Raw genomic sequence first — 13109 nt, forward strand, 5'->3', positions numbered from 1 at the left:
GCATAATCCACTTAAAGATTTCCTTTACTTTGAACTTTTTGGCAATTCTTCATTTGTAATGCACTTATTCCTTAATGACTGATGTTGTGTTTTTGTGATTGACTTTAGGTGTTTGAGTTGATGGTTTTGAATTTGAAGCAACATTTGATTTTAATGCCATCTTTATTTTTGTTTTTAATTGTTACTTTGTATAATTGCATCTGCTTGAACATTTTCTGATTCTTGTACGGTTTGTATAATTACTAGGTACATACTAGTTGTTTTTGTCTTCTCTTTCTAGTTGAATAGACTAGCAGACTGCTGGAAATTACTTCCACAGTCCATTTTCTATTTGTTTCTGATTTATGGTTGGGTTTGGCTCCCTATTTAGCTCTAAGGTCTTTTATGGTTGGTGTTCAGCTATTCTGAATTGGATATTTTATATGATTATAGGTCCTATTGCTGATGACATGTTCCACTGGTAAGCATGTTAACCTCTGTGGAAGCAATTCTCTTTTAATTTTTTGTGTTTGAAGGAGTTGTTGATTGTCTACTTGTTGCTTCCAGGAACTGGACTTTCTGACAGCAGTATATTTTCAGATTTTTGTGACTAGTGTAGCTGTACCTAAACTGTCTTGGAGTTTTGTGGGGCGCCTCTAATGCATTTCTGCTTTCATTTCTGTTGCCTATTTGCTTATGCTTGATGGAACTTGTTGTTAGTGTTTTACCTGTTTGATCTATTATGTTGCAGCCTCAGTCTGTCTAGTTAAGGATCTTGGCCTGACTCAGTCAACTAGCAAGTACTAGAGGCTTGGAGAGTTTAAATAAGTCACGATTGGTGAGCTTCTCAGGCCATTAAGAAGATAAAAACCCTGGCCTAGCCCAAATAATCATTGGCTTCAAAGCAGAATTCTCACCCCTGTTTGAATCTTTTTAGCTTTCAAGTTCTTTTTCTTTTCTTTTCTTTCTTTCTTTCTTTCTTCTTCTTCTTTTTTTTTTTTTGGGTACTAGGGGAATATAATAAAATAATAAAACTTCTAGGTAGCTCTCTTGAAGTTTCTACTCTTACACTACTTAGTTTACCACACTATAATAATTTTACAAAATTTATATTTATTTCTCAACAATCCTTAGTGATTTGCATCTATAAAACTTGTTAAAAAACAAAAGCTGCCTTGGGTTTTTGGATATACCATTGAATTGAATTGAAATTTATTTGATTTATGAACTCAAAATAATCAAATTGTTGTCTGCTTCCTTAGCTTTAGTATACAGGGTCTGGGGTGCCTACTGCAATTATGTTAATTTCTAGTTAGACAGTAACAATAATTGAAATTTGAGGTTTAATATCTTCTTGATTAAACAGGATATTTGCAGCTCTATTTACGAGTACATCTGAACAACCTCATTTTTCTGCGCAAGTCATCCAAGTCCAAAACAGATAAGGTTAGGTGGTTTCCATTAATATATGATATTCCTCATTAGTTTTCATTGTATTGCAGCGACCTCACCAAACTCCATATTATATTCCAGGTATCAATACCATCAGTCAAAGGCACCACAGCCTGTCTTGCTGGCATATCTAGATTTTTTGTGCCAATATGCTAATTGTGGAGCACATCCATACAAGATAGGCAGTAGGCTGCATCACAAATATCAACCATTTCAAAAAAGAACCTGCTGCCACATCCTTTATTTCTTTTGTTCTTTTAACAGTAACACAAGCTGGAAATCCATATTTTGAAGTTAAAGCTGTATTTGTGGAACCATTATTCATGTATAGGTTAGTATTGAGTTTGGACTCCAGTTCATGACCCCTCTCTAGTCTTATTTTGCATCTCAATGGAGTTGCAATAACTGTTCTTGAGCTGCAACTGCATTTTTGTTTTTGACTTTCTACTGAGATAAAAGCTATCATCCATTTTGATATTAGGAGTTATTTTAGCATGTGTCTCTGGTACAGAAAAGATTCATAGTCCTTTTCTAAATAGTGTCCCTGTTCATTTCAGGCTTGCAGCTGATTGGCCTCCAACAATGCAAATAGTTCGTGTTATATCTCAGGATCACATGAATAACAAGTACTTTCTGATTTTTTTTCTTTAGTATTTATCCTAAATGGATTATTCTGTCTGTATGCATGTACCATTCTTTTGTTATAACTCGACCATGTTTTTTCACTCTTCGATATTCTGAACATTTTCCCTTTAATTTTAATGTCAGGCAATATGTTGGCAAGGCAGATTTCTTAGTTTTCCGGGCACTAAATCAGCACGGTTTTCTTGGACAACTACAAGAAAAGAAGCTTGTGAGTCATGTGGAGTTTCAGCTCTTACTTAGTTTTGTTGATGTGTTTATTTGGACTGCCTATATTGTATCCGTCTTTCATTGGCTAGTTTCTGTTCCTAAATAGTTCACATTAGTTAGAATATTTGTGTGGTAAAGCCTTCAAATAAGATCTCTAGTTTTTTCCAGCAGTACTCTAAACTTGATATTAGTAAAATGGGTGCAATCTGAGGAGCGGAATAATCTTTTAGCACAGTAAATGTAAGAAAAGTTGGGGGAAATGGACTTGGACTGTTTTGAGTCCTATCATTAGCATTCCTGCAAGTTGTGTTCCTTTGTGAGTTGTGACTTGTGACTGATGTTTGTATATTGTCTCTCTGGCCACTTGTGCAAGATATGTAATTCGAATTCCAATAGCCCGGAGAGTGAATACTCTGCCTTTTGAAAAATCATGTAAGAATAGCTAGTAGTTAGTTCTTTGGTTCAATATATATATATATTTTTGAAAGATATCTTGTCTGTTCTGATTGTGAGTGTGAAGAATTAAGATTGCAGCCCTATTCCATGCTTCTGATTGCAGGATGGGCGCCGAGTGCATGTCATTGAAAGAGATTTGACAGAGCCAGACCAAATCGTTGGGGAACTATTGCAACCAGGTGGCTACCTGAAAAAAAAAAAAAAAGCAGGTGCAAACTTCCTTCATGACTGGTCCATTATTTGATCATAAGAGTTATCTGTATCAGCCCATTTGTCGGCACTTGATTTATTAGTTTCATATGAGTTATAATACTATACTGTGCTTGTGATATACTGATACCTGTGTCTTTTCCTTCTACATTTTTTGTCCAGTTGATACCGTTGCATCCCCCTCCTGGCGATACATCAACACAGAGAACCGTACAGATTGACGGCACCAAAGAACAAATTGAATCTGCAAAACAATTGGTCAATAAGTCATCAGTGAGGTATGTATGAGATTCCTGGATTGGCTTGTATACTGGACCACCGTTTTGCCTGAAAATAGTCAAAGAACAAGTTCACTCCTAATTGTGTTTATGGAATAATATTTTATCAATTTTTACTGGGTTTCTGTCCTGAGTAAAATGGCTCTAACCTAGCGTCTCATGAACTGCACACATGAGATTCTATGCTTTGTTCAAACCAATCATGGGCACAGCAAGATTGTCCAGGGATGTGAACCTTCCACTTCCTGGGCATGTCATACTAAATCCTGCTGTCAGTTCTGTGCACATGCAAATGCATGCCAGTTGCAATACTCCACGAAAAGTAAAGGCAAGGACATTAGTGACCATGCCAACCTACGCGGCCAGGTATGCTTTGTCTAACCTGGCTTCTTCTACAATTATGTGCTCTCCATATCTACATAGGATAGGTAAAATCAGTATTTTTTATATTGCTTCTATACTGGTTTCTTCTGCAATTATGTGCTCTCCAGGTATTTTTGCTTTCTAGCATCCTAGTACTGGTTTAATTTAATCAATATTTTCTGCAAAGCAATTTGTTAAAATATGTTGTAATTGTTTGTATTTGACCCATTCTAAACTTGCATATTTGTTAAAACAGTCTTTAGTTGTCCATGGGTATTTGTTTTGGATTCTACTTTGTAAGCTATATTAATGTCTCTCTTCATTTGAAAGAAATAGTTAGTTTGTTCAATATGATATTACAGGCTACGCAACTGATGGGCTCTATTATTGATCCTAAACTAATATTTATAAATTTATGATAAGGAGAAACATTTCCTTGCTGTTGTTAACCAAATAAGTACTGTCATATTTCGTTTTCACCTTTTATTGATTACAAGAATCTAATTCAACAATTCAAAAAAAAAAAAAAAAGGAAAAAAAGTAAAGGGAATTTTATCCTAAAGAAAAGAAAATGCAGAGTTGTAAAAGGTGAAGGAAAATATTTGTATGCCCTTCTTATTATCTATTGCTAATGGGTTGTGTCATATGCGTAATATCACCAGGCATAATATCTGCTTTGATTTGGATTAGCAAACCCTCGTATGATTTAACTGAGGATATGGTCCTTGATAGACTGGAATGGTGGAACAGGATTTGTGTAGCTGACCCCAATTGGTTGGGATTGGGCTTATATGATTATGATTTGGATTAGCAAACCAAATTTGTTTAGCAGTTTCTTAGTTGCATGGAAGGTGTCCAAGCGGTATACCAACACTCAACGTCACAGTTAATATTGTTGAGGTAATTCAAGTGTATTTTGGTGTTTATAATCTTTTTTTATTTTATTTTATTTTAAATCATAACATGTACCAATCTTGCAATTTCTTTTTCATTCTTACAGAGTTTTTTGAACGATCTCCACATTCTTCCAAGTCGAAAGAGACCTGTATCAATTCTCCATGACGTTAGCGGAATCATCAAGCCTTGCAGGTAAGAGAAGGGCTTTGATTGATTCGCGAATTGGGTTTTACTTGGTTTGTTATTCCATTTCATCATATAGATTTCCTGGATCAATAGAAGTTTAATTACTCTGTAATTATTATTTATCCTTTTTCAGGATGACTCTGTAATTATCAATAGAAGTTTAATTACTCTGTAATTATTAATTTTCCTTTTTCAGGATGACTTTGCTTTTAGGCCCTCCAGGCTCTCGGAAGACCACTTTACTATTCGCTTTGGCTGGGAAGCTTGATAAGGATCTAAAGGTAAATATCCTCTTCTTTCTAATTTTCCATTTGGAGTGATTTTGTCGAAAGATATAGGTTGAGATAGGTTTCTTGGAAACAACAGGTTACAGGGAAAATAACCTACAATGGCCACCGATTAGACAAATTCATCCCTCAGAGGACTTCTGCTTATATCAGTCAGCATGATCTCCATATCAGGGAAATGACGGTGAGAGAAACCTTGGCGTTCTTGGCCAGATGTCAAGGAGTCGGAACCCGCTATGGTAAGTAATAGTTAATGGTTTCAGACAGCAAAATTGAATGGAGGTTGTTTGAATGAGTTCGAATGTTTAGCATTTTTTTCTCTCATGTAATTTGTAGAAATGCTGATGGAGCTGTCGAGGAGAGAGAAAGCAGCAAACATCAAGCCAGATCCCGACGTAGATGTCTACATGAAGGTGAAAAAGAAAATTTCTTTTTTCCAATTGAAATTTTCTCTAATAAACAAATTGAATTCAAAGCAAGGGAGTACCAACCATGTGAATTTTCTTTTATCAGATTGCTGCCAACCTACGCGGTCAGCTTTGAAGACTTTTAGGAGGGCAAAATCAAAGATATTGGAGTGGGCTTATGGATTGTTAGGGTGTTGTTGTTGTTGTTGTTTTTATTTTTTATTTTTTATTTTGGGTATTTTCCTTGGCTTGTAAATAGTAGTAAATTGTTGGTAAACCTGGCATGGTCCATTTATCAGGCAGGCTATGATTTTGAAATCATGTGGACAACTGATGGGCTGAATCAATATATGTTTGTGGCCCACCTAATGAGCGTAACTCCATGTAATTTTCATTGTGTGGCTCACCTTCTTCATTGTTTCGGTGTTCCACTGAAGTGACAAAAATGCAGAAATCAGAAGGGTTGCATGTGAAAGTTAACAAACAAGGTTGCATGGAAAGACGTTAGCTACAACATTGGAAAAGAGGTATTAGAGATGAAGATTTGAAACATCACATGCAACCCGGCTCACGTCTGAATGTGCCACAATAACAGTATGTGGGAGCTCTACATGTGATGGACGGATCCCTGCTGTGATGATTGCCTGGCCCGGAAATCAGCTTGGTCCAGTTACCAAATGGGTCACACGTATGTTAGATCATACTTATTGATTGTAGTGATTCAATCCGTCGTTTGTTCTGTGGCTACAGATTAAATCCAAAAGGCATATCTATGGCTACGGATTTTATCCGTAGCTTTTTACCGTTTTCCTCATCACACTTATGATTTAGGGGCGGCCTGCAAAACCGTCAGTAAAAGTGCTGGCCACTAGTAAACCCTTTACCAACCGAGGCTTTGCCAGCTGTTGTATGACAGCCAGTAAAATCTGTACCGGCGGTTATTTGGACCTTTGCTGGCGGTTTTGGCCGCCGGTAAAGGCCCATTTTGTTGTAGTGATGGGTGGAGGGAGCACAAGACGTGTGCAAAGGAAAATAGCGGATCTCTGCATCCACCGCAAAACCTCTCCTGGAATTTCAGCTTCTGGGCCAAGATTTCATGGCAAGTTCAATAGATGGAGGGGATTTCCTGGCTAGTTCCGATCTTGGGCCCCACCAATCATCAGCGCAAGAAGGCTGCGCAGGTTCTGTTCTGCGAACATCCGAGAAATCTGGTACGTTGCACATAAAAACCAGGCATCTATGACTTGATCCAGACCGTCCAAAATCATGCGACGTGAGTCTTGATTCAGCCCAAGACGTTGGATCAGGAAGACCTGATCATTAGGTCCCATAACAGCCACCACATGCAAGCTGTTTGCGTGTTCTCTTGTGCAGGAACAGTAGTCCGGTTCTTGTGCGATTTGGACTGCGTAAAGAGGTCGGTTCATCCAACTCTAGCCGACCTCCTTCCTCTGTCTATAAAAGGAGACCAGAGAGAGAGAGAGAGAGGAAGGGAGGATCATTGGGGCAATCGTGAAGGCACTTTGAGATCTTTGACGTGAAGAAAGAAGAGCTAGAGGGAGAGAGCAGCCAGCCATCTCTTTGGATCATTAGGAGCTTCTCCATCTTTCATGGTTTTGTTTTCTTTGATTTATTTTTAGCCTCATCATGTCTCTAATGGGTTAAGCCTCTTAGCTAGGGCTAAGAGGTGAAGCTTGTAGCGTGATGGGAGACTTTTTGTTTGTGCCTTTTGATTGATGTTTAACTTAAACTCTATTTGATTCTAGTTTGTATATATGGAATGCCTTTAGTTTTAATGGTTTGTTGTGACTCAAATTACAATGGATCTGCGATATCTTCTGGTATTTTTCATGCATGTATGAGATTGTGAATTTAGGAGGCCCTGTTGTTCGCCATCGTCTCCTAGGCATGACCTTGTGATGGAATCAAGTCTAATTCTCATACCTCTTATCCATTGATGACTAGATCAAAGGACGTTCATAATTGATTTCAATGTTATACCTTCCAACTGGATGAAGATGGGACTTTAAGTCCAGTGTGTTCTTGAACCAAGCGTAGATCTCTTTGATCTCTACAAGTGGATCCTTGGCACCCTAGTTTCCCACCTTTGAATTTCACAAGTTTTAGTTAAATAAGTTCACAATTATTCCCTTAATCTTCTCTAATTTAGATTACATCTTCGCCTAGTTCTAGTTCAAGTTACTTTCAGATTACGTACAAGGTTCAGTCCCTGTGGATTTGACCTCGGTCTTACTGAGATTATTACTACATCATAACCCTATACTTGGGGTGTGAACAAGTTTTTGGCGCCGTTCCCGAGAATTTACAGTTACGTTCTTTGAGAATAATTAGTTTTAGAATTGGGTTAAGATTAGGGTTTTTTTAATTATTAGGTTAGGATTTTTCTGTTTGATTTTTAGAAACTAACCTAACTTTCCTGTTTTGTAGGATTCTGAGATAGATCTTTTAAATTGGTAACCTCTTTCTAATTTCTCTATTTTTTTTTCTATTTGTAGAATTAGGGTTTTGTTTTTAGAAACTTTCTAAATTTAGAAACTTTCTTTCTATTTTAGGTTTAGAACTTTCCTAATTTGTTTTAGAAATAATTTTCTATTTTCTTTTAGGAACTTTTTCCTTTTTAGAAACTAGTTTACTTTCTATTTTAGGATCTCTTGCTATTTCTAGACTTTCAATATTTAGAAACTTAGTTTGTTTTATTTTATAGGTTTTTAACTTAGGAACTTTGAATTTGGTAACTTCTTTCCAACCCTTTTCTCTTTCTTTCTAGATTTCTATTTCCTTTCTTTCTCTTAGGTTTAGGTTTAGAATCTGAATCGAGGGCTGCGAGTGTTTCATGCCCAAGTGGGTCCATGATAGCACTCGACGTCTCTTGTCCGAAGGAGAATTGGTTGAGGGGTTGACTATCCATCGTAGGACTAGACACTACTCGAGATCCCTAGAGTTAATTGAAGTGATAACTGCAAACCAACCTCTTCTACCCCAACCTAGGGTGGAGGACATCCAAGATGAGAATGAGGTGCATCAAGCACCCCCCACCTTGTACTTTACGAGATTATTTACAACAAGCGGGGGTGAGCACGCTTTCATGCATGGTTTTTTCAGAAAATATGGGACACATGAATATCAAGCCAGGGGTGATCCAACTCTTTCCAAAATTTCATGGGCTTGAATATAAAAATCCATATCTATACTTGAAAGAGTTTGATGAAATCATATCCACTTTATACTTTCCTAATGTGTCTGAGGACACGGTCAGGCTGAAACTCTTTCCCTTTTCTTTAAAAGAGAAAGCTAAGATGTGGTTACATTCACTACGTCCTCGATCTATTGGCACATGGAATGACATGACAAGGGAGTTCATGAAGAAATTTTTTTCATATCACAAAACGAACACTCTTAGAAAATCAATCATGAACTTTGCCCAAAAAGAGGATGAAACATTCTTCCAATGTTAGGAAAGGTTCAGGGATCTTATCAGTTCATGCCCACAACACGGATTTGAAACTTGTTGCATTACACACTTTTTCTATGACGGGCTGACATCTTCCATGCCCTAATTGGTCGAGACAATGTGCAATGAGAAATTTATGAATAAAAATATCGATGATGTGTGAGATTAATTGGATAGACTTGCTGAAAATGCACAATCACGGGACACATACCTAAAATCAAGTACCACTTCTAGGCCCACCCAATCAAAGGAAAGGGACGGAGTATACCTTCTGAAAGAGGATGATAATATCAATGTTAAAGTGGCTAATCTCATAAGGAAATTCAAGGCTATAAAATCAAAGAAGGATAAGGGTAAGGAAGTTGTTTGCGATATTTTTGGTTGTAACAGTCATACAACTAAAAATTGTCCAATTATATTTGTCTTTCAAGAGGTACTGACTGAGCAATCCAATGCCGTAAATAATTACCAAAGACCTTTCAATGGACCCACCTCTAATACGTACAATCCTTGTTAGAGAAATCATCCAAACTTCAGTTGGAGGAATAGACAAACTGCCACCCCTCAAGGTTTCTTCAATCAAATTCTAAATCAAGAAAAACCTCAAGAGGATCCAGTTCTAAAACACATTCAAGATCAAGAGCTACTTAATCCGAATACGACACAAGCAATCCAGGAAATCAGGTCAGCAATTGGAACGATTGTGTCATCTGTCCAAAGGATGGAGTCACAATTAACAATTGTGGGAAATGGGATGTTTCCTGCTCAACCTCTCCCCAATCCCAAACCACAATATGAGATAAGTGACCTCAGCTCTTCAAATCAGATGGAGTAAGCTAAATCTATCACCACTCTTAGGAGCAGGAAGACTATTGACAAAACTATTCCGGTTAGGGCTAAAAAGCCTAAGGACTTAGAAGATGATAACAATGATAGACCTAGCATTGCTCGACACGAATTAGAACCAAAACTTTAAGACAAGCCAGTTGCTCCATTTCTCCAACGGTTGGTTGCACTAAAACCTCTCTCTAAGTCTCAGGATATTCTAGAGGTGTTGAAACAAGTGAAGGTCAATATTCCTCTACTTGATGCCATAAAACTAATACCTTTATATGCCAAATTTTCGAAAGACTTATGTACGACCAAAAGATGACAAAATATTCAAAAAAAAAATCTTCTTGACTGAGAAAGTGAGTGCCATCTTAAAATAAGATGTGCCGCATAAATTCAAAGATCCCGGTAGCCCAACCATATCATGTGTAATCAGAAACTATCAAATTGCGCATGCACTTCTTGACTTAGGAGAGAGCGTAAATTTGATTCCTTACTCGGTGTACAAATAGTTAGGTTTAGGTGAATTAAAACCTACCCCAACCATATTACAACTTACCGATCGCTCAGTTTGTGTACCGAGAGGGATAATCGAGGATGTGTTGGTCCAAGTTGACAGATTCTACTATCCAGTAGATTTTATCATCCTAGATACAAAACCCATCAGTAACATGAGCACTCAGATTCCCATCATTCTTGGTTGCTCATTCTTTGTCACTTTAAACGCAATCATCAATTGCAGGAATGGAGTCATGAGTATGTCTTTCGAGAATATGACATTGGAGTTAAATATCTTTTTCAATACTGGTAGATGATTTGAGGATGATGACGATTTCCATGACATTAACATGATTGACTCTTTTGTGGAAGATAGAGAGCCTCTGACCCTCTAGAGATGTGCCTGACCCACTCTCATGATTTTAATAATGACATGATTAGGGAGATGGGTGCCATGTTTGATACTGCGCTGGTACTTGAAGTTAACCAGTGGAGGCCACAATTTGAAGAGTTACCCCAAATCGATGCATTGCCTCTACCGTCTTACCTCAAAGCACCAAGGCTTGACCTAAAACCTTTACCCTATAATTTGGAATATGCCTATTTAGGTTAAGAAGAGACATACCCAGTGGTGATTTCATCCCACCTTGAGAACAAACAAGAGAGTATGCTCATTTCTACTCTCGAAGACGATAAAGGAGTTATTGGACATATCATCATAAATCTCGATAGGATGAATGAACTCCTTTCAACTGAATGTTTCGACTCTTTGGATGATTGCTTGACACACTTTGTAGATTCAAACAATCCCATGATACAAGAAATAGTGGATGCCTCGTAAGACAATACCTCAGTAATTGTCAGGGATCGAGAGAACCCTTATTATGAAGTACCTCGTCCTCCAGATCCTAAATGTTTACTATTAAAGGAGGAGAAGCTGAGAATTGAACCGAAGATTAAAACTTTGGCGTGTGTTAGACTACACCACCTACTATAATTTTTTTTTTTAATTTCATCTGCTTGTAGTCTCTGATTCATCATGATGTACTAACTTTGAAATTTTTTCTGCCACAGGTGAATCGTATATACTTTGGACACTTTAGAAGATTAAAAGGAAACTTTATGCTGAGGTCCATCAATTTTTTTGGACGTTCATGCTCCAGGACATCCAAGCTTACTATAAAAAGGGCTTCTGAATGATCTTGTTGAGAAACCTTCTAAGAAATTTACCAAGATATTGGCCGAAGGAAGAACCTGGATGCATGACTGAGTAGATTTCCCATGCTTTCACAGTTGAGGATTCGAATTTTCTACTTCCATAGGAATAGGGTAGTTTACTTTATGTTGTTCTAGGACAGTCGGATTTATGCCATTAGGTTAGTTGTCTTTCTAAGTTATTTTAGGATAGGTTGATTTCATTGGTTTCACTCTTGCGCTGACCCACTTTCATGCTGAGATCTCTTTGAAAGAAGCCGTTTAATCTCCTCATCAAGTACTATGTTCCCATCACTTCTCTTTCAAGTCTCATATGCATTGCATGCTCATATCTTTTACATTGAGGACAATATAGATTTTAGGTTGGGGTGGCAGATTAGGTTACCCAATCAGTGTTTTCTTAGTCTTGAGTAAAAATTGTGAAGTTTTTTAAATTTTTTTTGGTAATTTTTGTGAATTCGAAGTGATTTTGACGGCCATCTTTGATTTCGACGCATAAGATACGTAATGTTGGTACTTTATGACTCTTGGATTCAGCTATCTTTATATTTCATAGTTAAGTCGAATTGTTAATTCATTATTAGAAGTTGTAAACATTGATTGAATCATGATTTCACATGTCACATCTCGCTTACACATTGAGGTTTCAATTCGATATTGAAGGATTAACTTGGTAATCACTAAGAATGAAAGGAACCAGCCTGAGAAATTTTCCCATCATGCTCATAAAGAAGAATTGAAGAAAAAATAATAAATAAAAACAGCTGCCTTTAGAAAGGGTTGGGCGAATGGTCTTCACCATAGGTTTGACCCCATTAGGTGAAGGTTCGATTCCCCAAGGTTGACATTCGGAAAGGGTTGGGCGACTGATCTTCACCATAGGTTTGCTCCCTATAGGTGAGGATTTAATTCTCCTTCTTGGCGTTACTTTTAATGGAAAAATCAAAAGCTAGAAGAATGAAAAGATGATCTGTGAGGCAAGTTTTTGTTTTGGTTTTAGTTGTCATATACACCCATGGATCTTAATGTTTAGAAGTTTTTTAATTGGTGGATTAATACCTTAAACTTGACTATGAAGTTTACCGTGCGTTTGAGTATAGGAGAAAGTAATACCCAACATTCATGAATTTTAGAATTCTCGTATCCGGATTGTTTTAGAAATCACTCGAGTATATAGAAATTATCCTGTAATTCTCAACTTATTTTTCACATACCTTGCTCGAGACTAGCAAAATGCTAGTTGGGGGTTGTGTTGAGGGTTAAATATTGCATATCAGACCCCAGTTATTACTTGATTTTATGAACGTGATACCGTTTAACGACTTATTTTAATCGTGTTTGTGTTGCAAGGTGCATTTAGGACCCGAGATTAAAAAAGGCTACTAAAAGCATGGATTTAACGCTCATAAATCACCAAGATAAAGGACGGACCCTAGGGGACCGAGATTGAAGAATTTACATGCTAAAGATCCGAGAAAATCATGCTACTCACGTTAAACAGGCCTCGAAATCATCTAAAATGCAAGATCACAAGGTTTCCACCATCCATTCGGCTCAAGACTTCATATATTTCCTGGGGACCATAAATTAATCGTACATGTCAAATTTCAGCCATTGGATCCTTATGGAGATGACCCAATGGATAGATCAGCTCCTAAAATCTTGTTTTGGGGCTCGCCTGATATCTAGATATGCTTTAAATTCAGTTTCAACCCCTTAAATGATG

At 37.3% G+C, this 13109-nt stretch overlaps 1 protein-coding gene and 1 non-coding gene across 2 annotated transcripts; one reads left to right on the plus strand and one right to left on the minus strand.

Annotated features, from left to right (window-relative positions):
* Window positions 1-1620: 1620 nt before the first annotated feature.
* On the plus strand, window positions 1621-5745 carry LOC131246119 (pleiotropic drug resistance protein TUR2-like). The gene is made up of 8 exons (XM_058245997.1): window positions 1621-1762; window positions 1989-2057; window positions 2200-2284; window positions 4591-4679; window positions 4870-4954; window positions 5040-5199; window positions 5297-5373; window positions 5474-5745. The coding sequence occupies exons 1-8, from the start codon at window positions 1755-1757 to the stop codon at window positions 5501-5503; spliced, it is 603 nt and encodes a 200-aa protein (XP_058101980.1). The 5' UTR covers window positions 1621-1754; the 3' UTR covers window positions 5504-5745.
* A 3035-nt stretch (window positions 5746-8780) lies between these two features.
* On the minus strand, window positions 8781-8887 carry LOC131247650 (small nucleolar RNA R71). Its single transcript, XR_009171926.1, has one exon. It is a non-coding gene; the product is annotated as a small nucleolar RNA R71 (small nucleolar RNA).
* Window positions 8888-13109: the final 4222 nt, after the last annotated feature.

This window comes from Magnolia sinica, chromosome 5, assembly GCF_029962835.1.
Source record: "Magnolia sinica isolate HGM2019 chromosome 5, MsV1, whole genome shotgun sequence".
Lineage (NCBI taxonomy): Eukaryota > Viridiplantae > Streptophyta > Magnoliopsida > Magnoliales > Magnoliaceae > Magnolia > Magnolia sinica.